At 48.7% G+C, this 27,821-nt stretch overlaps 1 protein-coding gene across 1 annotated transcript in view; it reads left to right on the top strand.

The window, feature by feature from the left end:
• The window catches only part of SLC6A2 (solute carrier family 6 member 2), a 40,585-nt gene that overhangs the window by 5,210 nt on the left and 7,554 nt on the right, over window positions 1–27,821 (top strand). Inside the window, exons 3-10 of the mRNA XM_007669436.3 lie at window positions 11,153–11,284; window positions 13,185–13,422; window positions 20,683–20,821; window positions 22,767–22,901; window positions 23,509–23,612; window positions 24,214–24,338; window positions 26,362–26,474; window positions 27,331–27,459. Coding sequence (XP_007667626.2) covers window positions 11,153–11,284; window positions 13,185–13,422; window positions 20,683–20,821; window positions 22,767–22,901; window positions 23,509–23,612; window positions 24,214–24,338; window positions 26,362–26,474; window positions 27,331–27,459 — 1,115 coding nt within the window. The remainder of the gene's footprint in view (window positions 1–11,152; window positions 11,285–13,184; window positions 13,423–20,682; window positions 20,822–22,766; window positions 22,902–23,508; window positions 23,613–24,213; window positions 24,339–26,361; window positions 26,475–27,330; window positions 27,460–27,821) is intronic.

Raw genomic sequence — 27,821 nt, 5'->3', positions numbered from 1 at the left:
GGGATTGGGAGGCGGCCCTGGAGCGCATAGGAATTTGGAGGTGGCCCCGGAGGGGGCGGGTACCGGTGATCGATCCGGAGCGCAGGGGGTGTGGGAGGCAGCCCCGGAGCGCACGGATATTGGAGATGGATCCCGAGCGCACGAAGATTGGAGGCGGCCCCGGGGCTCACGGGGATTGGGAGGCGGGCTTGGAGCGCACCGGCATTGGAGATAGATCCGGAGCGCACGGGTTTTGGAGACGGGGCCGGGCTGGGCCCTTGTGGAACCAGGGGCTGTGGTCGGCGACTGGTGGGAGGGGTCTCCCGTACCCCTGAGGAGCCCAGAGAAGTGTAGACAGCGGTGCAGAGTGAACAGGGGGAGATGAGGGCGTCTCTGCGTCCTCCCGACCTGGGCCCGGTGGGCGCTCCCCGCTCCTCAGGTGATATTTCTTGCTGCCCCGGTCTCGGCCAGGGTGACCCTTCAGCGGGGTCAACTGGGAGAGCCCCGAGCGGCAGCGCTGTGGGAAGCGCTTAGTACAGTGCTCCGCACATAGTAAGCGCTCAATAAATACTATTGAACGAAGCGGCTCCCCTTCCTCAGAGCGCAGAGAAGTGGACGGGGAGGAGGGGGTCCCGGGACCCCGCCCCTTCTCTCTTCTTCTCCCCGAGGTGTCGCGGGAGTCGGAGGGAAGCAGGGGGGAGGCGGGGCAGGCGCTCCAGGGTGCACGGGGTCGTGGCCGGTCAGTCTGGACGGAGGAAGGGGAGGGGGCGATGCGGGGAGTGGTCTCCACGCAAGGAGACTTGCGGATCCGCAGAAACCCTCCCCCATCCCTTATTTTCCTGGGTGGAGACCAGCGGGGTCAAGCCACAGAGAACCGGCTCAACGTCGGTCCTGTCCAGCGCCGTGACTCTAGCGTGTCCTCCCACTCTGAACTCAACGGTCCAACCCAATTACCTTGTATCTACCCCAGCGCTTAGTACAGTGCCTCCAACATAGCGCTTAACAAATACCACTATTATTATCAGTATTATTATTATCATTACTCCTCAGGGAGACCAGGGCGGCCCCTTCTAGACTGTAAGCCCCTTGTGAGCAGGGAATGTGTCTGTTCTATTGTTTTATTGGACTCTCCCAAGCACTTAGTACATAGTGGGAGAAGCAGCGTGGCTCAGTGGGAAGAAAACGGGCTTGCGAGTCAGAGGACGTGGGTTCTCATCCCGGCTCCACCACTTGTCGGCTGTATGACTTTGGGCAAGTCACTTAACTTCTCGGTGCCTCAGTTACCTCATCTGAAAAATGGGGATTAAGACCGTGAGCCCCATGTGGGTCAACTTGATAGCCTTGTATCTACCCCAGCGCTTAGAACAGTGCTTGGCACATTGTAAGCATTTAACGAATGCCATCATTATTAGTAGTAGTAGTACTGAGCACTTAGTACATATATTTATACTTAGTACATGTATATATGTGTGTGTCTGTTGGACTCTCCCAAGCACTTAGCACGGCGCTCCGCACACAGTAATCGCTCAAGACCTACGGTTGACTGACTGAGCTGGGTCTGGAGCCCAGCCGAGACCTTCTCGTCCAGGCCCCAGTGGCTTCCCCTTCAGACCACCATGGGCTGAGCGCTGCGGGGAGGCGGGGGAGAGGGGGACAGAGGTCAGGGAAGGACGGGACAGCCGAACCGAAGGGGGCGGGGGATTCCTGGTGAAGTCAACAGCGGCTTTGTGAAAAGCTCCAAGTCCCTCCATTCTAGAAATAGTTCTGGTTTCCTTCTGGAAGGGAAACTGTAGGGGTCCGGGAATTAACTGAGCTTGAGGGAGGGAGGGAAAGAGAGAGAGCGCTCACGCTCTCGTGTATGGATGAGGGTGCCTTAGGTGAGTTTATGGGTACGTGTGATATATGATAAGTAGGGGTTTGCCTGGGGCGAATGAGCGTCTTTATTTATTTGCTTCCATTGACTGCCCCCCTGCACCATGTTGTCCTCTTCTTCTTAGCTCCAGCACTTTCCTATAATGGAGGAGGGGGGAGAGTGAGAGAGTGGGGAAGAGGAGGGGGGCACGCTGAGCAAAGAGCCGTCTAGAGGAGACGGCTTGATGCTTGTGTGGGATGCTGCTGGCTTGTTCAGTGGGTCAGGAGGTGTTTACAGTCTGCATGAATGTGAAGTGGGAGAAGACCCCTAAAGGTAGTAAAATCCACAAAACATGGCTGCTGGGATCCGTTTTCTCCCCTTCCACCTTTCGCCATATTCCAAGATGGGAGAAGGTGTTAGAAAGTTGCCTGAACGAGGGTCCTCCGAGGGATTGGCTTTAAAACTTTGGGCCAGATGTATCTTTGGGAAGGAACTTTTCTAGAGGAAATTTCTTTGGTCCAGAGCAACCTAGAGCAAACCCAGCTTTAAGCATCAAGTTAATGTCCGCCCGACAAATAGACTGGGTTTCAGGCATTTCTGGCCCCGCCCGGCCCAGGACCCTCACATCACTGCTTCCCTGGGGATCTCAGGAAAAATCCCAGAGTTCAAGCAGGCAGAGAGTAAGGTGAAAGGAGCAGTGCAGAGCCCACCGGGGCCTCTGGCCAGAGTGGTCAACTAGGCAGACTCCTGGGCCAATCAGGGCTCTGGGCAAGAGGACTTAATCTTTATCTGAAGGCCTATACAGCCTCAACCGAATGCTTTCCAGTCTTTCTGGCCTGAATATTGACCAAAATGTACTAGTAACAACCCCCCCTGTCATTAGCACAACAAGGGACAGTCTCTAAATGTGCCCAGTGCGGTCAGGGCCGTGGGTCTGGCATTGGCCTTTTCGGCCACACATGCACACACAGGTGGATTTCATCATCGGGGCGTCTTCTCTGAGCATGAAGAGCTGCGTTTTTCTCAGTGTATGAAGAGGCAGATTTCATTAGGGCCCGTAAGAAATGTGTGAATCCTGCAAACTGTTTTCAACTGGTCTTGAGTTTGGCTGCAGGCAGACTTGGCCTGTGAACATAGTACTGACTTAATCTGTGGCCTGATATTTGGAAATGAAGTCGTGGGGGGAGGGAAGCAGAAGGAAGGAGTCAAAGGCTAAACGAACACGTCTTTTCAGTTTCCATAGCTCCGGTCTTATTGACCTCTCTCAACTCTCCGGTGGTGAACTTCTGTATAGGCATAGATTTTCCCCCTTTCCCTCATCAAAATTAATAAATACGTTCTGTTTGGGGATTGTCCATCCAATCCGCTTCAAAATTTCAGATCCTTTAAGTTCTTTGAAATTGTGTTCAACCTGATTATCTCGTATCTCCCCCTGCACTTACCACAGTGCTTGGCACATAGTAAGTACTTAACAGACCCACAGTACAATGCTCTGCACATAGTAAGCGCTCAATAAATATGATTGAATGAATTGAATGAAGTTCTTATTCAGATTTCTAGCATTTCTCCTGTACAATCTGTACCAGCTAATTAACCCTACTAAATTAGGCCTCCAAAAGCTTCCTTACGTTCTTGAAAACTATTTCCATTTTGTATGTTTAATCCTGAAGCATTGTTAGTAATACAATGCTTGGACTTTGAACCTTTAAGGAAAATTGGCTTGGGACATGTTAGTAAATGAATTCCAGACTCAGGCTTCTAAAAGACAAAAATTCCGGGTTCAGAGAAGTCCCTTAGGAGTGGCTGATCAGCGAGATGCCCCAGCTTCTGGGTGAAGCCTCTTCTCCCCCCAACCCTCAGGGTGAAGGCTAAGGGGTCCCCATGGAGCTTGTTTTGTCCCCCTCTGCATCCCTCCCAAATCCAGTACGAGCCCTGCCAGTCGGCCCGAGCCGTGGACCCTACCCCGTGAAGGTTTCCTGGCCCCTTCACTCCCAGAAACCTTTGAGTTGCTTCAGCAGTCTCTCATCTCTTGTCTCTCTCTCTGAGCTTCAGCTCCCAAAGCCCACCATTCAGTAGCTGCCATCCTTTACCTGAGTCTTATCCAAGGTGGGAATGTAGAGGTTTTAGTGGTTGAAGCCAACGGGGGCCATCAGCCTAGTGGTTAAAGCGTGGACCTGGGAGTCAGAAGGACCTGGATTCTAATCCCGATTCCACCATTTGTCTGCTGGGTGACCTTGAACAAGTCACTTCATTTCTCTGGCGCTCAGCTACCTCATCTGTAAAATGGAGACCAAGACTGTGAGCCCCATTTGAGACAGGGACTGCATCCGACCTGATTAGCTTGTATTTACCCTAGCACTTGGAACAGCGCTTGACACATAGGTAGCACTTAACAAATATTGTTATTATTATTATTAGAGCCATGAAATAGTCTTGGAAGGTAGCACTTACCTAGTTAAGCACTAGTTGAGCACTAATGAGTGTTTAACAAAAAGTATAAGAATTAAAAAAATTAAAACAAGCCAGAGAGATGTACCCTTCAAAGCTTTCAGAGACCACAAACACCAAAAGAGCATAACTCTAGGGGCTTCCCTTTCATCTCCCCCAATTAGACTGTAAGCCCATCAATGGGCAGGGATTATCTCTGTTGCCGAATTGTACATTCCAAGTGCTTAGTACAGTGCTCTGCACATAGTAAGCGCTCAATAAATACTATTGAATGAATGAATGAATTCAGGGCCTGGGGAAAGAACAGGGGACTAGAGTCAGGAGTTCTCATCCCAGCTCTGCCACTTGCCTACTGAGAAACTTCAGGCAAGTCACTTTTTGGACACAGTTTCCTCATCTGAAAACTGGGGATAAGCTTCTTATACTCCCTACATCCTCTATTGTGAACCCCAGGTGGGACAGGAGTTGCATCCTGTATCATGATCCTGTATCAAGTCCAGGGAGCACTTGATAAATACCGTTACTATGAATCGCGAGGCCCCGCTCCCCCTTGATATGGAGCCCTTCTATCCTGAGTGTCGCGGATAGCCGAGGGTGATTCAGCTTCCCGAACTGGTACCTGAGTCGTTAGTTTGGTGGTCCCGTGGATTCTTTTATAATTCTCCAATTCATTGACGTCAGTCATCATCCAGATCTCCATCACTACCATCCTTGTCACTTTCAGTATCTGTGGATCACCTGCTTCGTGCAGAGCTCTGGTTTGGGAAGGAAGAATGAAACCTACTCCCTGCCCTCGAGGCACTTACAGTCTATGGTGTTGGCTCTCAGCAGGGCTCCCAAGCCTTTTATTAAGCACTTATTCTGTGCCAAGCACCAAGCACCGGGATAGAGACCTGATAATCAGACCAAAAGCAGTACCTGCCCCACCCAGAGCTCATAATCCAAGAAGTAGGGAGGGAAGATACCTCATCCCCATTTTACAGTTGAGAAAACAGTTGAGTCCAGTTGGGTTAAGTGGTTTGTTTCGGGTCCCCCAGCGGGCCTATGGCAGAACTAGGATTTAGAACCCAGATTTCCTGGGTTCCCTGTCCTCTCCTCTACCCAATAGTCCTCACCAATTCCCGCTATCTATCTCAGCCTCTGTTGGTAACTTGCGTCTGCCACCCAAGGTTCCCTGGGAATGCCAAAGATGCCATTTCCACATCCAGCTTTTGTTTCTGGCCCCGACTGCAGGACGTGATGAAATGATACGATGCCAACATCATCAACTCTCAGGTGAATATTTCCCGAGTGAATTATAACCCTCTACCTGCCCAAACATCTTCCCCGAAGGCAATAACCTTTAACTGTTTTCTTTGGCTCAACCCCATTCCTACAGAGCTGAATCGTGAACCCATTTCCAAAGGATTCAGAAAACAAGTGAAGGAGGTAACTGGAGAGCTATTCAGGAGAAAAACTTGCTGTTTTGCAGGCTCTTATTCCTTACTTTCTCTCCCTTCTGTGTTGTTCAAGCATTTGGACCAGTACCCTATAAGTACTTGATATTCACCCCACCCTCAGCCCCTCAGCACTTATATACATGTCTATAATTAATTTATTCGTATAAATGTCTCTCTGTCCCCCTCCAGACTGAAAGCTCCTTGTGGGCAGGGAACTCTGTTGTGTTGTACTCTCCCAAGCCCTTAGTACGATGCTCTGCATACAGTAAGAGTTCAATAAATACCAGTAATTTATTCAAAACAAAATGAAACATACACCCAGCCGAGCCGCAGGAGATGCTTCAGCTGAAAACCTGCCCCCGGTGAGAGCAGGATAAACCATTTGCCCCTTTCCGCCCGCCCGTCATGGGAACGGGGACAGTGTCTGATATGACTGTACCGATTCTACCTCAGTGCTTAGAACAGTGATTGGAATTTAATAAACGCTCCCCACAGCCCTGGGAAGCAGCATGGTACAACAGATAGAGCACGGGCCTGGGAGTCAGAAGGTCACGGGTCCTAATCCCGGCTCTGCAACTCGTCTGCTGTGAGCCTTGGGCAAGTCATTTCACTTCTCTGTGCCTCAATTACCTAATCTGTAAAATGGAGATTGAGAATGTGGGACAGGGACTGTGACAAATCAATTTGCTCGTATCCTCTCCGGTGCTTAGTACAGTGCCTGGCACATGGTAAGCGCTTACCAAATACCATAATTACTTTACTATGATGATTTCCTCTTGCAGTTCAGTGGACAGGCCCAGAATCCAACTGTGTTTTACCCTGATTTTCCACCTCTTCATTCTCAGGATCCCTCGGGGTCGGGCCTGCAGTGAGGTTCAGGCTGCTTCTGCTGGACCAAGGCTGAGTTAGGAGCCCCAAAGCCAGGCCGGTACCCGAGAAGCCGACGTGGGTGTGGAACACTCTGGGGAGTCGGAGTTCTTCGAGGTTTTGCATTGTGTAAACACCAGTGGATCTACAGCTGGGTCCTTGGGTGGATAACTTATCTCAGCCTTGGGCTCTGTTGCTTGCCAGGCAGGTCACAGGCGTATTTGGAAATGTGGCCGGTCTCTCTGATCGCCCCTTCCCCCCAGCCCCCAACTCCAGGAATGGAGCCGAGGGGGTGGAGGGGTGAAGGTGAACTTGGTGGTCTACGAACCGCCGATCTGCTCAGGCAGATCGACAGCTGGAGCCAGAGGTGTATGGGGAGGACCAGGAGAAAGGGGGTGGGATGTATAGGGTGTCTCTCCTGCCAAGAAAGGACGGTATCTGGCTCCCAGGAACATTTCCCCCATCCCCAATCCAGGGGTCACCCAGGTGGCTTTCCCAGGATCATCGGCAAAGAGTTGACAACCCAGTGAGGATGACAAATTCCGGGGAAGGGAGGGGCTATTTTTTCGACGGTACTTATAAAGGGTTTACTATTGTGCCAGGCACTGTACTAAACACTGGATTAGATATGCGCTGATCTGGTTGGACATAGTCCATGTCCCATATATGGTTCACAGTCACAATCCCCATTTTACAGATAAGGTAACTGAGGCCCAGAGAAGCAAAGTGACATGACCAAGGTCGCTGAGCAGAACAGGGCTCCAAAAGTGATTTGTCCCTGGGTCACCCAGAAGCAGCCCAGAGAAGGACTCTGGGAGTTAACCCAGAGGTGGCCTCCCAAACACCCCCTCAGTCCATCCTGGGCCCCGTCTCCAACAGTACGGGATTCCCCAGGGTTATTCCAGAGACCAGGGAGGCCAGGACTTGGGAACGCTGGAACGGCTCCCTGGCTCTTTGTGCCCAGATGTCAGGAGATGAGTCCAGGAGCTTGGAAGCTTTCCACGGTGGTTGTCTGTGTTCTTGGGCTGCCTTGATGGAAGATTTTAATTCCCTGCAGTGTCGACATCTCCTCTAAACACTAACGAGTGCACGTATTAGCTCGCAGAGCCCACGACCTTTGCTGGAAATGCTCATCTGGACATGCGTTAATGGGCCAGGAGTGGTTTATCTGACTGATGTTCACTGACTAAGTCCCTCCACTGTTCTGTGAGGAATAATGATGATGATAATAATCATCATCAATCAATCAATGGTATTTATTGAGCACTCACTATATGCAGAGCACTGGTCTAAGTGCTTGGGAGAGAATACTACAACAGAAATCAGTGGGCACATTCCCTGCCCATAATGAGCTTACAGTCTAGAGGGGGAGAGAGACATCAATATGAATAAATAGTCATAAATAAATATTGAATTCCCATTTTACAGATGAGGGAATGGAGGCACACAGAAGTCAAGTGACTTGACCAACGTCACACAGAAGGCAAGTGGTGAAAGGCAGCCGGGCTTAGTGGAAAGAGCAGGGGCGTGGGAGTCACGAGGACCTGGGTTCTAATCCCAGCTCTGCCACTTGTCTACTGTGTGACCTTGGACAGGTCACTTCACTTCTCTGTGCCTCACTTACCTAATCTGTAAAATGGGGATTGAGACTGTGAGCCCCATGTGGGAGATGGACCACATCCAACCTGATGAGCACTTAGAAAGGTGCTTGGCACATAGTAAGCGCTTAACAAATGCCATTATTATTATTATATCTTATCTATAGTAAGAGCTTAATGAATGCTGTAAAAAAAGTGATAAGAGCTAGAACTAGAACCCAGGTCCTCTGACTTTGAAACTCATGTTCCTTCTACTAGGACCCAGGATTCTAACCAAAGCGAGTAAAGGAAACATAGGAGGACTGAGAATTCTTATACGGTTTTTTTTCCACTAATTTGGGCAGCTAAATTCTCATTATAGGTGAGTTGTGTCCTGTTAACTGGTCCCAGCTGACTTCCTTTGTTAAGGGAGGGGAAGAAAACCCTTAAAAGCCTCTGCTTCAGTACTCTAAGCCTGTTGAAAGTGGGCTGAAATTTTCACTAGTTTGCTTTTAATTGTGCATACTGTAATCAAATCAATTTGCAAGTTCCTGATTTATCTTTCAAAGCTTCAGGATTTCTGTTTGGGTATTTGGTTTGAATTTCATTGACATCTGAGGACCCGCTGGTGATTCTAATGACTCTTGGTTTGGTCAGTGTTATTTTAGTCTTGTATTTTGCCACATTTGCTCATGCTGTGATAGCATCTTTGTTAGAGTCAAAATATATTTCAAAGCTGTTTTCCCTGCAATGGCCAGTTCCAAGTGAGAAATGTGTTAGTTGGTCTAGTGTTTGACAACTCTGGATAGAACTCAAAAAGGCAGTAAATGTTTGCCTGGTCACTAGGAGTTACAAGACAGGACAGGATAGCTAGCCTGTTCTATCTATCTAGTATCTGTCCTTGAGTCAGTTTCTAGTTTGAGCTAGTAACCCCCATCCTCTAGGAGAAGCAGTGTTGCCTAGTGGAAAGAGCATGTGCCTGGGAGTCAGAGGTCCTGGGTTCTAATCCTGCCTTCACTTCTTGCCCGCAGTGTGACCTCGGGCCAATCATTTCTCTATGCCTCAGTTCCCTCGGCTGCAAAGGGAAGATCTGATGCTTATTCTCCTCCCTAAACTGTGAGCCCCTGTGGGACCTAATTATCTCGTATCCTGTACAGTGCTTGGCACAGAGTAAGTGTGCGATGATTATCGTTACTATTATTCTAGAACTGAGCTTTCGCCATGCAGTACATTGGCAGGGGTTTCCGGGAGAAAGAAAGGGGTGGGGGTGGGGGGGCACTTGATCCCTGCGCAAACAAGATTGAGTACACTGTCTCCTGACTATCTTGGAAGGATTATACCTTGTATCTTGAGGGTGAACTTTCAATACCAAGACGGTGAATGAGGAAAATCTTGTCTCATTTATGCAAGGGGTGACAGTTCCCCTGGGCTTGATTGTCGGTTGGGGGGGGGGGGTTTAGCCCCTACTGCCCGCAGAGCACTGTGCTAAGCACTTGGGAAAAGCATGCCCTGCCCACAGGGAGCCCCAGCTCTGATGGGAGAGAGATGCAGGACTACTGAATACTCAGATATACGGGGGTGGAGAAGGGATATGAATGAGCAGAAGAGGGAGCTGAAGAGTTGATAAGAATTAAGGTTCTGGGATTTAGGGAAAGCTTGTTGGAAGAGGTCGGGGGCGAATTCCAGGCCTTAGGGAGGATGTGAGTGAGGGGTCAGAGATGGGCAAGATGAGAGCGGGGTCAAGCCAGGAGGTCAGCTTAGGAGGAGCAAGGAAGTGCTGAGCACCGTACTAAGTCTCCGGAGAGTATAATAGAACAAAATAATAGACACATTCCTTGCCCACGATGAGCATTAATATAAGTAAATTACAGACAGATACAGACGTGCCGTGGGGCTAGGAGGGGGGATGGTTAAAGGGAGCAAGCACTAAAGTCAGTGACAGGGAACTTTTGCCTAATGGGAAACCATTGGAAGGTTTTGAGGAAAGGGGAGACGTTATGTCGATGATTTCAGGAAGACGATCCGGGCGGCCCTGGGGAGAGGCTGGATGGACCAACGTTCTTAAGGTCCATTTGATTGTCAACTGTCTGAGAGCCAAGGCCCTGCCCTTTTCCTTTACTGTACTCTCCCAAGTGCTCAGTGCAGTGCTCTGCAAATAGTAGATGCTCAAAAAATGCTCTTGATTAATTATGCTGGAGGAGCGTGGAAGGAACTTCATTTTGTAAGTGATGACTCCCGTGATGACTTCCTTTTGTATCTTTGCTCATGAAAAGGGGGCAGAGGGCTCACTAGGTGGCGGGGACCTTTTTCTGCAGTGGGTCTCCCGGGGAATCACTACTGTCTGGAAGACAGAGGATGTGGGTTCTAATCCTGGCTCCACCACATGTCTGCTGTGTGACCTTGGGCAAGTCATTTCACTTCTCTGTGCCTCAGTTACCTTATCTATACAATGGGGAGTAAGGCTGTAAGTCCCATGTGGGACAGAGACTGTCTCACCTGATTACCTTCTATCTACTACATTTGTTTGTACTTACTGAGTGCTTAATGTGTATAGAGCACCATACTGAGCACTTGGGAGAGTACATTATAATAATAAACAGACACATTTCCTGACCACAATGAGCTTACAGTCTAGAGGGGGAAAAGCAAACATATCTATCTATCTATTACAGATATGTACATGAGTGCTGTGGGGCTGGGCGGTGGGGGATGAACAAAGGGAGTAAGTCAGCACTTTGAAAAGTACTGGGCACATAGTAAGAACTTAGTAAATAACGCAATTATTACTATTGTTGTTATTACTGGAGATGGTGAGCAGTGGTGTTTCGGTCAGCGGTAACCGGCCCCCACCAAACTGAGGAATGGGGGAGAGAGTGGTCCAGGAGGAAATGGGAGGGAGATTCAGGGTGGAGTTCAGGGCAAAACTGGAGAGGGCAGAGGAGGAAGCCCCCACCCCTGTGGCCAACGATTCTGTGCTTCTGTTTCTGCAGGGGCCTTTCTGATCCCCTACATCCTCTTCCTCATCATCGCCGGGATGCCCCTGTTCTACATGGAGTTGGCGCTGGGCCAGTATAACCGAGAAGGGGCTGCCACAGTATGGAAGATCTGCCCGTTTTTCAAAGGTGAATCGGACCGGCGAGCAGGGCTTCTCCCCCAGACCCCGAGAGAAGGAGGCCGATAACTTCCCCCAGGGCTGATCCTCCCGAGGGAAGCGGGGTGTGGTGGCCCTCGTGCCCAGCCTCTCTGAAGGTCATTCGAGAAGCCGGAAATAAGCAAGCGAGAAAACGTGACTGGGCTCGGATGGCAGTTAGCCCCCGGGGAGAGGCAGAGCAGATGAGCGGAGAAAGCGGTGATGGAAGATGGAGAAGACAGAGAAGCGCGTGGCCTAGTGGATAGAGCACGGGCCTGGGAATCAGAAGGAGCTGAGTTCTAATCCTGGCTCTGCCACTCGGCTGCTGTGTGACCTTGGGCAAGTCACTTCACTTCTCTGGGCCTCAGTTCCCTCATCTGTAAAATGGAGGTTAAGACCGTGATCCCCACGTGGGACATGGATCGTATCCACCCTGATTAGCTTGTGCTACCCCAGTGCTTAGTACAGTGTCTGGCACATGGTAAGTGCTTAACAAATACTACCAAAAAAAACCTGAGGGTGAGAGGAGCAAGGGGGCTTCTTTGGAGATTCCCAGCACGTTGGTGGGAAGCTGGGACTAAAATTGAGACAACTGGATTCCTGGTCTACTCACTCCCCTCTCCTCCCTTCCTCCATCCCCCCCCCCCCCCCACCAGGGACCTGCACACCTCAGGGGGTTACTGAGGACTAATGCAATAATCTATAAATTCCAAGCATTCTTTGGTGCATCTGGTGGAAAATTTGGTCTGGGGGGAAGAATGTGGGAGGTCCAGCTCTTTCATGGGTCCACGGTGTCACCTCAGGGAGGTCACAATTCCCTGTGCCTCAGTTTCCCATTCCGAGAATTGGAATGACAGTCCCTGTCTCGCCCTACCTCATGGGAATATTGTGAGAACTAAATGAAATAAGAAATGTGAAAGCATTTTGGAGGAATAAAAAGGGTAATCCACATATGTAGTCTTACTAGTAGCTATCAGCAAAGACAAGTTGGGATTTTGAAGCTGGATTTTCCTGAGAATCTTGTAGGGGAGAAGAGCCCAGACCATGAGTGCAGTTGGGTAACAGTTGAAAACAGCAGGTGAGGTTGCCTAGACACTTAACTTCTCGGTGCCTCAGTTACCTCATCTGTAAAATGGGGATTAAGACTGTGAGCCCCACGTGGGACAAACTGATTCCCCTGTGTCTACCCTAGCGCTTAGAACAGTGCTCAGCACATAGTAAGCGCTTAACAAATACCAACATTATTATTGGAGAAGCAGCGTGGCTCAGTGGAAAGAGCATGGGCTTTGGAGTCAGAGGTCATGAGTTCGAATCCCAGCTCTGCCACTTGTCAGCTGTGTGACTGTGGGCAAGTCACTTAACTTCTCTGGGCCTCAGTTACCTCATCTGTAAAATGGGGATTAAGACTGTGAGCCCCTATGTGGGACAACCTGATTCCCCTATGTCTACCCCAGCGCTTAGAACAGTGCTCTGCACATAGTAAGCGCTTAACAAATACCAACATTATTATTATTATTGTAAACTTCTGGAGGGTAGAGAAAATGTCTTCCATTATCTTATAATTATAATTACAGTATTTAAGTTCTGGGTAGATACAAGTTAATCAAGTCAGACCCAATCCCTGTCCCACATGGGGTTCGTGGTCTGAGAAGGAGAGTGAACAGATAATGAATCCCCAATTTGCAGATGAGGAAACTGAGACCCAGTGAGGCGACTTGCCCAAGGTCACTCCGCAGGCAAGTGGCCAGGATTAGAACCCAGAAGATTAGGTCCTCTGACTCCCAGGCCACGTGCTCTTTCCACTAGGCCACGCTGCTTCTCCCAAGTGCTCAGTACAGTACCTAGCACTCAGTAAACGCCATTGACTGGCCTCGTTTCCCTTTCGTTTCCAGGTGTGGGGTATGCGGTGATCCTCATTGCTCTGTATGTGGGCTTCTACTACAACGTCATCATAGCCTGGTCTCTCTACTACCTGATCTCCTCTTTCACGTTTGACCTTCCCTGGACCAACTGCGGCCACCCCTGGAACAGCCCAAACTGCACCAACCCTAAGCTTCTCAACGGGTCCGTATTCGGCAACGGCACCAAGTACTCCAAGAACAAACTCACTCCGGCTGCTGAGTTCTACGAGTGAGTTCCGACTTCTTCCTGTTGTTTATCCCTCTCCAGGGGTCCTGGTTTCCCAGTCTGGGAAGCTCCCTAGAAGTAATCGCTATGAGCGTTTTTAATTAAGCGCTTGCTGTGTGCCAAGCACTGTGCTAAGAGCGGGGACAGATGGAAGATAATCAGCTTGGATACAGTCCCTGCCCCTCATGGGGCTGACAGCCCGAGGGAGAATGAACACTGGTATTTTACAGCTGAGGAAACTGAGGCACAGAGAAGTTAAGTAACTCGTCCAAGGTCCACAGGAGGCAGAAAACAAAACCGGGCCTCCTACCTCCTAATCTCATTCTCTGCCCAATAGGCCACCCTATCTCTGGTGGAAATGGTGGAAGTCTTCTCTCTTACATTATACACCCCCAAACACTTAGTACTCAGAAGGTGCTCAAGGGGAAGGAATTTTGGAGGAAAAAGTTAGGGAATTTATACGCCCCTACACTCTCCATGAGGATAAATATCAAACGAGTATCCCGTTGCCATGGTTAGAACGCAGCACCTTTGGGTGGGTAGATCAGGGGGTTTAACCCTGATTGGGCTTGCTCATTCTCTTATTGAAATAGAGCCATCGATCCCTGTTCTCCTTCCCACTAAGACAGTGAACTCCATGTGGGACAGGGATTGGGTCCGGCCTGATTAACTTGTATCCACTCCAGTGCTTAGAATATTGCTTGAGACACAGTAAGCACTTGAATATTATTATAATAATAATAACAATAAGTCTCCAGTGTCCTGATCTGGTGCCCTTTCTGCTAGGCCACACTGATGCTTTGAAGGGTTGTAAGGGAGCAGGCAGTTGCATGAGGAAAGAGGTGGACCCTGCTGCTATGAATTCCCCACCAATATCCGAAGCCCAACCTTTCAGTTGCTGGTGCTCATCCCCTTTGCTTTATTGCTGAGGGGCCCCCAGACCCTCCCACAATGACTTCCATTGTTTTATTGAGGGAAGAAATAAATGCTTGTTCGGCACCTCCCGCTTCCCGATGAGCTGGTGATGAGAGAACGTGAATGGCTCAGTGCCAATCATCATAGATAGAGCACGGGAGGGGAGAGTAAAGTAGGACAGATGAGCAACAATGCCATGAAGTGGTGGAGAGCTCATGTGATGCAGTGACCCAGACAAAAGCGAACAATCCCTGTTATTTATAGGATCCAAGAAAAGACCTAGAGTGGGGCCAGTTCCAAGTTCAGTGACATCATCACGATGTCCATGTAGGCGGGAATCCATCAGGCCCCTTAGCACGTGTCCCAAGAACAAAGCAACAGGAGTCTTCAGGTGCACTGGAGGGTCCTTGTCTCTTCCATAGCCAGAGCACACGGGCAGGAGGCTAAGCCGGGTGAGGGTTGCGTCGATAATTGACCTTTCATTTAATGAGAGAGTAAATTCCGTTCAAGTCCGTTCAAGTCCCCGCTTTTAATAAAGAAAGACTGAGAGAAAATAGCTTGGAGACCCACTTTCGTGTTTTGAGGGCCCTCTTCGGTCCCAACAATTACACCGATTTGATGTTGGTTGGTTGCGTTTGTGGAATACCGGGGCCCGTTCCGACTGTCACACCTTAGGATAGGTGTACTTGGCACTAGAGGTGTGTGGGGCTTGGTGGGGGCGGTGGTATGGAGAAGGGCAATCAAGATGATCCTGGGAATGAAGCGATCTCTGGAAGAAGAGAGACACAAGACATTCAGACCCTTCAATTTGGAAAGATGACGACTGAGAGGACACAAATAAAAGCTGCAAAATCATGAAAGCTATGGAAAGGATGAATGTAGAAGTATTCACCCAATCCCATCCTCCTTATAGAGTTGACCTGTGGTTTGAAGGCAAAGCAACAGAGGGTGAGATTGTGACAGCCCCGCCCATGGATGCAATCATCATCATCAAGGGTATTTAGTGAGGGCTTACTGTGTGCAGGGCACTGTACTAAGCGCTTGGGAAAGTACAATAAAACAGTTGGTAGATAGGTTCCCTGCCCACAGAGAGTTTGTAGTCTAGAGGGGGAGATAGACATTAATATATAATTTATAGATACGTACATAATTACTGTGGGCCTGAGGATGGGGCAGATAGCCAGTGCTCAAAAGGTCACAGATCCAATTACACAGATGATGCAGGAGGGAGACGGAGCCGAGGAAAAGAGAGAAGGCCCCTTGGATGAAACGTGACTTGAATAATGCTCTGAAGATGGGGAGAGTGGTGGTCTAGAGTATATGGGGGTGGGAAGGAGTGGAATTCCAGGTCAGAGGGAGATTGTGGGGAAAAAAGTCGGTGGAGAGAAAGACAAGATTGGGACACAGTAAGCAAGTTGGCACTAAAGCAGTAAAGTAAGTGGGCTGGGCAGTAGAAGATCAATGAAGTAAGGTAGGAGGGGGAGAGCTGATTGAGCGCCTTAAAGCCGATGGCAAGGAGTTTCGGTTTGTGGAGTTGGAAGGGCAAGAGCTGGAGGTTCTTGTGAATCAAGCAATAATATTTATTGAGTGCTTACTGTGTGCAGAGCTCCATACTAAGCGCTTGGGAGAGTGCAATATAACTGAGTCCGTAGACATGTTCCCTGCACCATGAGCTTACAGTCTAGAGGGAGAGACAGATATTAATATAAAGAAATGACAGATATATGCATATGTTTGTGGGACGAAGGAGGAATGAATAAAGGAAGCAAATCCAAGCACAAGAGTTATGCAGAAGGAAGTGGAAGAAGAGGAAATGACGGCTTAGAAAGGGAAAGCCTCTTGGAGGAGATGTCCCTTCATTAAGGTTTTGAGGGTGAAGAGAGCCATCACCTGTCGGTTATGTAGAGGCAGGATGTAGGAAACGGGTCATTGGCGAGAGAGACCAGATGGAGGTACAGTGAACAGGGTGGTGTTAGAGGAATGAAGTGTGCAGGCTGAGTTGAAGTAGGAGAGTAGGGAAGTGAGGTAGAAGCAGGCAAGACAATTGAGAGTTTCAAAGCTGCCGATGATAAAGGAGTTTCTGTTTAATCTGGAGGTGGATGGGCAACCACTGGAGGTTCTAGAGTAGTGGGGAAAAATGGATTGAATGTTTTTGTAGAAAAGTGATCCCGGCAGAGGAGCGAAGTATGGACCCGAGTGGGGAGAGGAAGGAGGCTGATACAATAATCAAAGCAGGCTAGGATAAGTGCTTGGAGTGGGGAGACTCAATGCAACTTTCTTGTATATTTTCACACTGTATCTATGGAAATACAGTAGTGCACTCTTTCTGGCCCTTCGTATTTGGTGACCCTTTTTAAGAAATCAGTGGTTAAGATGGGAAAGGTATGTTCTACTGCCAGCAGGAAATGAACTGGAGTTGTTTTCTCTCTAGCGATAATTATTTGCACTGAGCCCTTCACAATTTCTCAACACCAGCTCATCGGGAAGCTTAAAAGTTCAGAACAAGCCAAAAGGAACATTTCTTCCCCCAATAAAACAATGAGAGTCGCTGTGGGAGGGTCTAGAGACCTCTCAGCAATAAAGCAAAGGGAATGAATACAACAGCTAAAAGATTGGGTTTTGGATATTGGCGTGGGAATTTATAATGCCAGACTCCATCTCTTTCCTCATGCGACTGCCCAGCACCTTACAACCCTTCAAACCATGTGTGGCCCAGTGGAAAGAGCACCAAATTAGGAGACAGAAAATTCATTATCATCATCATCATCATCATCATCATCATTATTATTATACTATTCAAGTGCTTACTATCTCTCAAGCAATATTCTAAGCACTGGAGTAGATAAACGTTAATTGGATCATACACAATCCCTATCCCACATGGAGCTCAGTCTTAGTAGGAGGGATCCCAGACATTGAAATCCTCATTTTACAAAAGTGGAAACTGAGGCAAAGAAAAGTGAAGAGATTTGCCCAAGGTCACACAGCAGGCAACTAACTGACCGAGCTGGGCTTAGACCCCAGGTCATCTGAGTCCCAGGCCTCTACTCTTTCCACTAGGCCATGCTGCTCCTTAGATTGGATTCTAATCCTGGCTCCTTCCTTTGTTGGGATTAGGACCCAGGTCTCCTGACTTCCAGGCCTGTGCTCTTTCCTCCAGGTCATGCTGCCTCCAAGTTCATTTGCAAAATCTATATGCATTCCCCATCCCCCCGCCCCCTCCACAAAATAAAATTTAACCTCAAACCCAGTGACCCTTGTCTTTAGGCCCACTTGGCAGTTTCAATTCTCAATTTGGGAAATGTGCCCCATGTTTGTGAGGGTGGAATTTTTATGGATCTGGTGTAAACCATTCTTTTGCACCCATGCAGACAGTTACCAGCCTGAGAGTCTACCCCGAGGCCACTGTGGCTCCCGCAGATCATGTCCCAGGGGGTTTCGATTCAGGGCCTGCCGTGGGTTTCTCCATCCACTGGAGGGTCAGCAGGGTGGAGGGGGGATGGGGCAGGCTGGGGGCTGGACATGCCAAAGGCCAATCAGATAGTTGGGCTGATGTAGGTCGCCATGCAGATCGGTGGAGGTGGGCAAGATAGGGCTAGCGGACTTGTTTACTTAATAATAATAATGTTGATATTTAAGTGTTTACTCTGTGCTGTGCACTGTGCTAAGCAATGGGGTAGCTACAGACTAATCAGGTCAGACGCGGTCCCTGTCCTTCATGGGACTCACAGTGTAAGTGCCTCCCACTCTCCTCAGCGCTCTTTCTCGGCTAACGCTGGTTTGTCTCTTGAAGGCTTAATTGACCCCATAGATAATGGGGTCAAAGATTAATTTGCTGCCTGAAAAATCATCTTCTTAATAATAATAATAATGGTATTTGTTAAGCGCTTCCTGTGTGCCGAGCACCGTTCTGAGCGCTGGGGTAGATAGAAGGTAATCAGGTTGTCCCACGTGAGGCTCACAGTCTTAATCCCCATTTTACAGATGAGGTAACAGGCACAGAGAATAATAATGTTGGTATTTGTTAAGCGCTTACTATGTGCCGAGCACTGTTCTAAGCGCTGGGGTAGACACAGGGGAATCAGGTTGTCCCACGTGGGGCTCACAGTCTTAATCCCCATTTTACAGATGAGGTAACTGAGGCACCGAGAAGTTAAGTGACTTGCCCAAAGTCACACAGCTGACAAGTGGTAAAGCCGGGGTTCGAACCCATGACCTCTGACTCCAAAGCCCGTGCTCTTTCCAGTGAGCCACTCTGCTTCCCTGAGAAGCAGAAGTTATGTGACTTGCCCAAGATCACCCAGCAGACAAGTAGTGGAGCCGGGATTAGAACCCATGTCCTCTGACTCCCAAGCCCGGGTTCTTTCCACTGAGCCACGCTGCTTCTCTACTACACTTGCCTCCTGGAAACTCAGCCACTGACTCCTGGGGTAGGTTGGCAGTGATGTATAGGGAGAGGGGGCTCGGCATAGAAGAAGGGGGGAGTGGAGGGAAAAGAGAGACAAGGAAAGCGGAAAGGTGGAGGGAGAGGAGAAAGGTGGAAGACAGGTAGGAGCAGAGAGACATTTTGTTTGTTAGTTTGTTCTACCCCCTGCTTCAGCTTCTCACCTATTTCATTTTGGAGTAAATTTTGATTTCCCAATGCAAGCAGAGCCAGGATGACAATTTTCCTGGCAATTCTTTCCTTGTAAATTCAAATGGAAAACAACTGCCTGTTCCACAATCTGTTTATTATTTTATCCTTCCTTTGATGTCTCAATAACAGGCATGTCTGGTTCAGACCAGTGCTCTGTTTTGGGGGAGATGAATGTAACAAGTCATAAAGAGAAGTTCAGTTGGCAAAGCAGAAGCAATTCTGTTCTAAAGGAGCACATTACTTTAATAATACCCCCAGCTTCCCTGGGAACCATCCTTCAGAGGATCGCAGGGGGATAGAATTCATTTGTTGGTTTAAATGCCATAAATTCACTCATTTTTATAGGCCAAAAAAACATACCTTAGTCCCAGTAGGTTCAGGATCTCTAACCTCGGGATTCAGCATTCGGCTCCGTTGGCTCTCCACGGCGAGATTGGGTCTTTATTTCTGTCACTTCTTGTCTCTTGGCCAGATTTGTGACCATCTTGCATTCATTTAAACTGAGAAATTGCAAGCAATCAACTCAAGGGAAGAGAACCTCTATTCTTTTCCTGGTCCCCCTAGGCCCAGACCAGCTGCCAAAAGAGGTTTTGGGTAATTTCAGGAACTGTGTTTGTAAAGGGATACCCCAGCTCTTTATTTTCTCCATCTAAGGCAGGAGTCCCATTCCACGTCTGCCGCTCCGTTTCTTTTTTCTGACTGATCCTAAGGGCCAAATACCGGGAAGGGAAATTGAGAATGTTTTACAAGTACATTTATGAAAGTTTACCTAAGTGTGCTTAATTTTCAGTGAGGTTATTGAAAAATTCCCACAGGCCAAAATGAATCCATTCTCTGGATTAGCCCCATCTGTTTTATTGGCTAGGGAAAAGCTGGCCCCCTGAGACCACATTAGGTCCAGAATTGCAGGCTGGCATTTGGGTTTCTCCCCTTGGGCCCCTCTTCCTCCCTCCTCTCGGCCCTCAATTCACACCCATCCTGGCATCCTGGCATCCTGGTTCTGTTCACTGGGTCGTTCTGGAACCTTAGACCTGGTCCACAATCCCACAAATACCTGACCTAGGACAGGCAGGGATGGGTTTCAGTTTGTGAATGTGGGAGTCAGTTCGATCCTGAGGAACATTTGAGTAGTGTCTTGATCGGTTGTTGTCTTTTTCTTTTTTTTTTTCTTTTTATGGTATTTGTTAAGCCCTTACTGTGTGCCAGGCACCGTATTAAGCACTAGGGTAGGTACAAGATAATCAGGTTGGGCACAGTCTATGTCCCACATGGGACTCACAGTCTTAATCTCCACTTCACAGATGTGGCAACTGAGGCACTGAGAAGTGAAGTGGCCTGCCCAAGGTCACACAACAGACAAGTGGAAGAGCCAGGATTAGAACCCAGGTCCTCTGACTCCCAGGCCAATGGTCTTTATGTTATTTTATCTGGGCATCTCTCCCCCTCCCTCCCTCCCTCCCTCCTGCTCTCCCTCTCACTCTCCTTCTCTCCCTCTTTCTCTCCATCTCTCCCTCCCTCCCTCTTTCTCTACTTCCTTCCTTCTCTTCCTCCCTCCCACTGTCCTTCCACTCTCCCTCCCACTCTCCCTCTCTTTCCCTCTCTTTCTCTCCTCTTTCTCTCCTCTTTTTCTCCTCTTTCTCTCCCTGTCTCTCTGTCTCCCTCTCTTTCTCTCCCTTTCTCCCTCTCCCCCCACCTCACACTCTTCCCAATAGGCGAGGCGTGCTGCACCTCCATGAGAGCAGTGGAATCCATGACATGGGTTTACCCCAGTGGCAGCTTGTCCTGTGCCTTTTGGCGGTTGTGATAGTCCTCTTCTTCAGCCTGTGGAAAGGAGTGAAGACATCGGGAAAGGTAACGTTTACACTCTGTCCATCGGAGGGATCTGCCTTTTTTAGAAAATGACTTGCCGTCTCACTCTGAATTTTAAGAATATGACTGAACCTTAAAGAAACCACATACACAAACGTGATGTATTTCCGTATCTAAAAAATACTTGCTTTATGTAATTCATAAGATATTTGCCTTGGTAGGGCCCAAATATTGTTGGGGGGATGGGGGAGGCTGGTGTCTGTGACCTGGCTGAATAGAATTTGTTAAGGACTGTGAATGTGGTCTAGGTGGCCACCTCCAAACCCACCTCTCCCCCCTGCAAAATGTGAGTCAACAAGCCCCACAATGGCTTTGTTTTTATGAGATGTTCTTCCCCTCGACTCTATTTATTGCCATCGTTCTTGTCTGCCTGTCTCCCCCGATTAGACTGTAAGCCCGTCAAAGGGCAGGGACTGTCTCTATCTGTTGCCGACTTGTACATTCCAAGCGCTTAGTACAGTGCTCTGCACATAGTAAGCGCTCAATAAATACGAATGAATGAATGAATGAATGAATGAATGAATGACTATAAGGTCCCTTTGGAGAGAGCACTTCTGGGGCTCTAACAAAAATGGGGGGGATGTAAAGAGCAGGGTGAAGGGACAGCAGAGATAGTATTTCACTCCTGAAGACTTCCTTTGATGCTGGTTGAGTCCCAAGGAGCCCACTGTCCAGTGCTGGAAGTAAGACAGAACTGGCCAGAATTCAGCTCTACTCTAAGGAAAAAGTCTCAGAATGGGTACTTTGGGGTGGGCGAGTAGCAAGGAGAGGCCTGTGGCTGTGCTGTCCACTGGCCTGGAGTTTTTTTATAGAGCCTGGAAATATCAGCCCCTGACCTGCCCTGCACACAAACTGCTGCTCAGAGGTCCTGGGTTCTAATTCCAGCTCTGCCACTTGTCTGCTGTGTGACCCTGGGCAAGTCGTTCCCTTTTCTCTGCCTCAGTTCCCTCATCTGCAAAATGGGGATTCAATACCTCTCTCCCTCCTACTTAGACTGTGTGAAGCCTCGTGTGGGACTTGAATATCTTGTATCTACTCCAGCACTTAGTACAGTGCTTGGCACGTAATAAGCGCTAGACAAATACTACTATTATTATTATCATTATTCTTATCGTTGCCATTATTATGATGAGGATGCTATGGCCTCTCTGCCTTGTGTTGATTTCAGGCACAGAGAATAAAACAAGAATAAGAATCACTTCCAGGCAGGAGGCAGCTGTCTTGGCCACCTAGAATTAATAATATAATACTATTAGGGTATTTAAGTGCTAACCACTGTTCTAAGCACCAGGGTAGTATCAGAATAATCAGATCAGTCACAGTCCCTGTTCTACTTTGAGATCACAATCTAAGAAGTAGGGTGAGCAGCTAGCTTGTGCCCATTTTACACATGAGGAGTTGGAGCCCCAGAGAGGTTGAGTGAGTTGCCCAAGGTCTCACAGCAGACCAGAGTCAGAACTAGAATGAGATTCCAGGTCTGCAGACTCCCAGACCCACACCCTTCCCAGCAGACCCGGTTGCCTCCGACGCCATTCACATAGAAGATGATCCCAGACCTTCCTACCCAGTGACCAAGAGGTTTCCCTTTCTGATCCACGTAGTGTTAGACTTTTTCTTTTAATGTTATTTGTTAAGGGCTTTCTAGGGACCAAGCAATATACTGGGGTATATATAAGGTCGGATACAGTCCATGTCCCACATGGGGCTTGCAGCTTTAATCCTCATTTTATAAATGAGGTAACTGAGGCCCGAAGAAGTGAAATGATTTGTCCAAGGTCACCCAGCAGACAAGCGCTTTCTGTGGGGAGCGTTAGAATTAGAAACAGCCCCATCTTCCATGTTCCAACTCCCAGAAGGGCCTGGGAGGAAAGAGCAATGCGACTAAGCCGAAGACCCGTTCTTTTAGCCAAGGATCTGCTTCTTGTAGGTTGTGTGGATCACCGCCACTCTGCCTTACGTTGTGCTGTTTGTGTTGCTGACCCGTGGAATCACTTTACCTGGGGCATATAACGGAATCAACGCTTACCTTCACATTGACTTTGGAAGACTCAAAGAGGCTACAGTAAGTGGCCCGGCTTCTCCTCTTCACGCCATAACCCCGGATAAGGGTGTGGACTCTGGGTGGGGCAGGGCAGGGGCGACACTGAATGAGGGGTGGGGGTGATGCTAACTCTCTGAAAACAGGAAGGTAACTCGAAGGGGTTTAGACAAATTGGAAAATTAGTGCTCCCCAACCCCCAAAACACAACATTCCAGTTGCATCTAAACAGGGGCAAGAGCGGGGTAGTAATAATAGTTAATAGTTACAATATTTACTAAGAATGTGTTATTTAATTTATTCAATGATTTTACTTTTACACTTATTTAGTAATTTGATAAATTAATATAAAGAAGAAAGAAAGGCTTAACAAATACTATATCTTCCCCAACGCTTAGAATGGTGCTTGATACGTAGTAAGCGTGTAACAAATGCCACAGTTATTATTATTACTTTGTTCTGTTGAGGGAGGGGGCAAAGAACCAGTGGGTGACCTGGTGTCGAAGTTGTTTGTCAAGCCAGAGATTGGGCTTTTTTGTTGGCCGACCCATCTTTGGTTCTCAGGCATGAGGCACCTCTCCCTCTTGCAGGGGGAGGCCAAGATGGTGATGGCTTTGTTTTCACCACATAGGTGTGGATTGATGCGGCCACTCAGATATTTTACTCATTAGGAGCCGGATTTGGGGTCTTAATTGCCTTTGCCAGTTATAACAAATTCGACAATAACTGTTACAGGTAAGATTTGTGCGTGTGGCGGAGGGCGGGTGTAATGAACTCAGCTTCCTGGAGTCAGTTGGTTGACCCTGGGAGGACCGATCCAGGAAACGGGGGTGCCCCTTTACTGCACCCCATCCAAGCTCAGAAATTCTCCCTTATTGGAGAGAATTTCTGAGTGCAGAGGGCTAGGAATACAGCAGAATCTGCGGCAGTGTTCTAAGTTTACAGTCCCCGCTCCATGTCCCCAAATGTTCACTCCCCTGGAAAAATGGAGAATTACTCTTATAGTTAATTTATCCACAACAGTTGTTGGGAGATCAGCTTCTGATACTGCTTCCTGCACACTTACTGGAGTGAGGGATAAAGCTTCCCCAGGCACGGCAGGATACCCCCGCCCCAGCTACCCTGGCCTAGATTGGGGACCATCGCCAGGCCCCTGAGATCAGGACTTGGGTGCTTCCCTATTTAGTTGCAGGGAGAAGCCACAGCTTCAAATCTGAACAATCTTGATTGGGTTTTGGAGGTTTTCATGCTAGATGAAACGGTACCTATTGAATGCATGCTGCTCTTCTGCATGGTTATCAGTGAGGGCTCCTCATAGACTGTTTTGTCACCTCAGGGATGCTCTTCTGACCAGCACTATTAATTGTGTAACAAGCTTCATCTCAGGATTTGCCATTTTCTCCATACTGGGCTACATGGCCCACGAACACAAAGTCAAAATCGAAGACGTAGCAACTGAAGGTAGGAAGCCTACTTCCTCTAGACTGTAAGCTCATTGTGGGCGGGGAATGTGTCTGTTGTTATATTGTACTCTCTCAAGTGCTTAGTACAGGGCTTTGCACACAGTAAGCAGCATGGCTCAATGGAAAGAGCACGGGCTTTGGAGTCAGAGGTCATGAGTTCGAATCCCAGCTCTGCCACTTCTCAGCTGTGTGACTGTGGGCAAGTCACTTAACTTCTCTGTGCCTCAGTTACCTCATCTGTAAAATGGGGATTAAGACTGTGAGCCCCACGTGGGACAACCTGATTCCCCTGTGTCTACCCCAGCGCTTAGAACAGTGCTCTGCACATAGTAAGCGCTTAACAAATACCAACATTATTATTAAATACAATTGAATGAATCCTAGACTCACCAAAGAAGCCATTTCAAAACCTGCCAGGGGATTGCAGGATAATGCCGGAGTATTTAAGGGCTGACTAAGTGCCAAATCCTGTGCTAAATGTTGGGGTGAATTCAGGATAGTCAGATCGGAGCCAGCCCCTGTCTCGGTTGGGGCTCACAGTGTAGTCTGGGAGGGGGAACAGGTATTGAATCCCCATTTTTACCATGGAGGAAACTGGCGCAGAAAAGTTAAGTGACTTGTCCAAGGTCAAATAGCAGGAAAATGGTGAAGCTGAGATTAGAACCTAGGTCTCCTGACTCCCAGTCCTGTGCTCTTTCCACTAGGCCATGCTGCTCTACCCCTGTATAGAGAGAACCCTTGGGTGTCAGATGGAAAAGGGACTGTGGCCTTGGGGAAAGAATTTCTTTCCCCCAGGTTGTTTGAGGGATGCTTTCATTAGGAAGAAAGCAAAGATACTTCACTCGTGTTCTTTGGGGCAATTGAGAGCGAGCGAACTGATGGAGGTAAAAGTTAGGTTTCTAGAATGATCTATCTCATAGCCTGAAATGTCCTAGAAGACAACTCATCCACCAATCATCCTGAGGCCACTATCAGAGCCCACATCCCAGACCAGGCGGGCCCATTGGCCTAATTTGTTCAATTAGTCAATCCCTTATAGTTACTGGACCCTTACCGTGTGCAGAGCACTGTACTAAGTGCCGAGGAGAGCACAGTACAATAGATTTGGTAGACGTGATCCTTGCTCACATGGAGCTTAGTCTTGTGCTTTCTGAATAAAGATTGTATTTTCACCTCAGATTTAATACTGGCGTGGTTAAACTGCAGTGTGGCTTAGAACACTGGACTGTAAGCTCGTTGTGGGCAGGAAACGGGTCTGTTTATTCTAGCATTGTACTCTCCCAAGTGCTTAGTACAGTGCTCCACACACGGTAAACGTCCAATAAATACGATTGGCTGAACGAATGAGTCAAGAGGACCTGGCTCCACCACTTGTCTGCTGTGTGACCTTGAGCAAGTCACTTTACTTCCCTGGGCTTCAGTTACTTCATCTGTAAAATGGGGATTAATAGTAATAATAATAGTGTTGGTGTTTGTTAAGCGCTTACTATGTGCCGAGCACTGTTCTAAACGCTAGGGTAGACACAGGGGAATCAGTTTGTCCCACGTGGGGCTCACAGTCTTAATCCCCATTTTACAGATGAGGTAACTGAGGCACCGAGAAGTTAAGTGACTTGCCCAAAGTCACACAGCTGACAAGTGGTAGAGCCGGGGTTCGAACCCATGACCTCTGACTCCAAAGCCCGTGCTCTTTCCAGTGAGCCACGCTGCTTTATGAGCCCCATGTGGGACAGAAAAGGTGTCCAACCTGATTGAATTGTATTTACCCCAGCACTTAGAAGAGTGTTTGGCACATAGTAAGTGCTAAATAAGTACAATTATGATGATGATAATGATGATTATTATCTTGTTCCACTGAGTATGCTCCTGAGATAAAAATGTTGATGTCTCAAATTCAATTACCACTCAGTTACTGACCCTTTCTCATGGGCCTATTCCAAAAGCTGCCCTTTCTGGCACTTTTAATTCAGTCCAGATCGGGAGATATGGATGTCAGAAATCCCTCTGGCTCTGTCTTTCAGGCGCCGGCTTGGTTTTCATCCTCTATCCCGAAGCCATCTCTACGCTCTCCGGATCCACGTTCTGGGCGGTGGTGTTCTTCATCATGCTGCTCGCTCTGGGTATCGACAGCTCGGTGAGTGTCCCCTAGGCCTGCCACTCTTGCTCCCACCCCCAAGGAGGAGGCTGTCTGAGGGCCTCCCCCTCCCCCCATTTCAAAGCCGGGACCCTCAGAATCCCGAGAGGGACCGCTCCTTGGGCATCCCTGGGTGGAAAACGCTGAGGATGACATTGCACTGGTTGGGAGCAGGGCCAGATCACTCTGAAACTCGTTCTGGAAATCTCCCAGGAGGGGAAGGAGGCAGAACGGGCTGTGGTGGGAGCGACTTAGAGAACCAAAACACCTCAAATTTGGTCTGCCGCACCTCTTTGCGGGCTCAGATCTTGGAATGGGCCAGAAGCCGTTCAGGGCCAGACGTGGTCCACCCCCTGGCCTGGGCATCACCCTATTTAGATTTTCCCCGGATTCCCAGGACCCAGTTCCCCACTTGGGTCCCAGACACACTGGCCTGGATCAAAGTCTAGGTGATCTCCCCATCAATGTGACCCCATTCCTCACAGGTCCCAGAAATCCCTCTAGAGCTGTGGGTGGGTAGCAGGAACTGAGGGAGGGAAAGGAAACACGGGGGACACTTCAGACTAGCAAGCTCCAGGGTCCAGAAAAGTCCTTCCTCTGGATTTTCCAAGCTGCTATGGAATGGAGCGTAGCTGAATCCCTGGAACGGGCCGGGTAGAGGTGGAAGTGCCATGCAGGGCAGGGTGTGGGTCTACAACTCTATTGTATCGTATACTCCCAAGCGCTTAGAACAGTGCTCTGCACACAGTGACCGCTCAATAAGTACCAATGATCGATTGATGGGAATAAACCCCTCCACCACCACTAAACCACCACCACCACCAATAAACACCACCACTGCACGCTTTTTCTCTAGATGGGGGGGATGGAAGCAATCATCACTGGCCTGGCAGATGACTTCCAAATTCTGAAGCGGCACAGGAAGCTTTTCACATTTGCGGTTTCTTCTGGCACTTTCCTGCTGGCTCTGTTCTGCATAACCAAAGTAAGTACCAGAATTAGGCCTGAACCCCCTAGACGGTAAGCTCGTTGTGGGCAGGGAATGTGCCGGTTTATTGCTATATTGTCTTCTCCCAAGCATTTTCTACAGTGCTCCGCACCAGTTAAGTGCTCAATAAATACAAAAGAAAAGATGAACTCAGTGGTTTCGAAGTCAGGACTCCAACACCTCCCTGGGATGATGCTCAAAGCAGAGGGGGATTGCTGAGGAGCACATTAGCCTACCCCGCTATTCAGCCTGTCCACCACACACCACCAAAGCCCAGCTTGAGGGTGGCATAGCTGGGGAGTGGGATGTAGTAAAACCCACTGTGGGGACGGCTTGGGGAGAAGTTGTCCCCCGAGATA

Source organism: Ornithorhynchus anatinus, chromosome 11 (genome assembly GCF_004115215.2).
Source record: "Ornithorhynchus anatinus isolate Pmale09 chromosome 11, mOrnAna1.pri.v4, whole genome shotgun sequence".
Classification (NCBI taxonomy): Eukaryota; Metazoa; Chordata; class Mammalia; order Monotremata; family Ornithorhynchidae; genus Ornithorhynchus; species Ornithorhynchus anatinus.
This window is presented reverse-complemented; position numbering and strand designations above follow the sequence as displayed.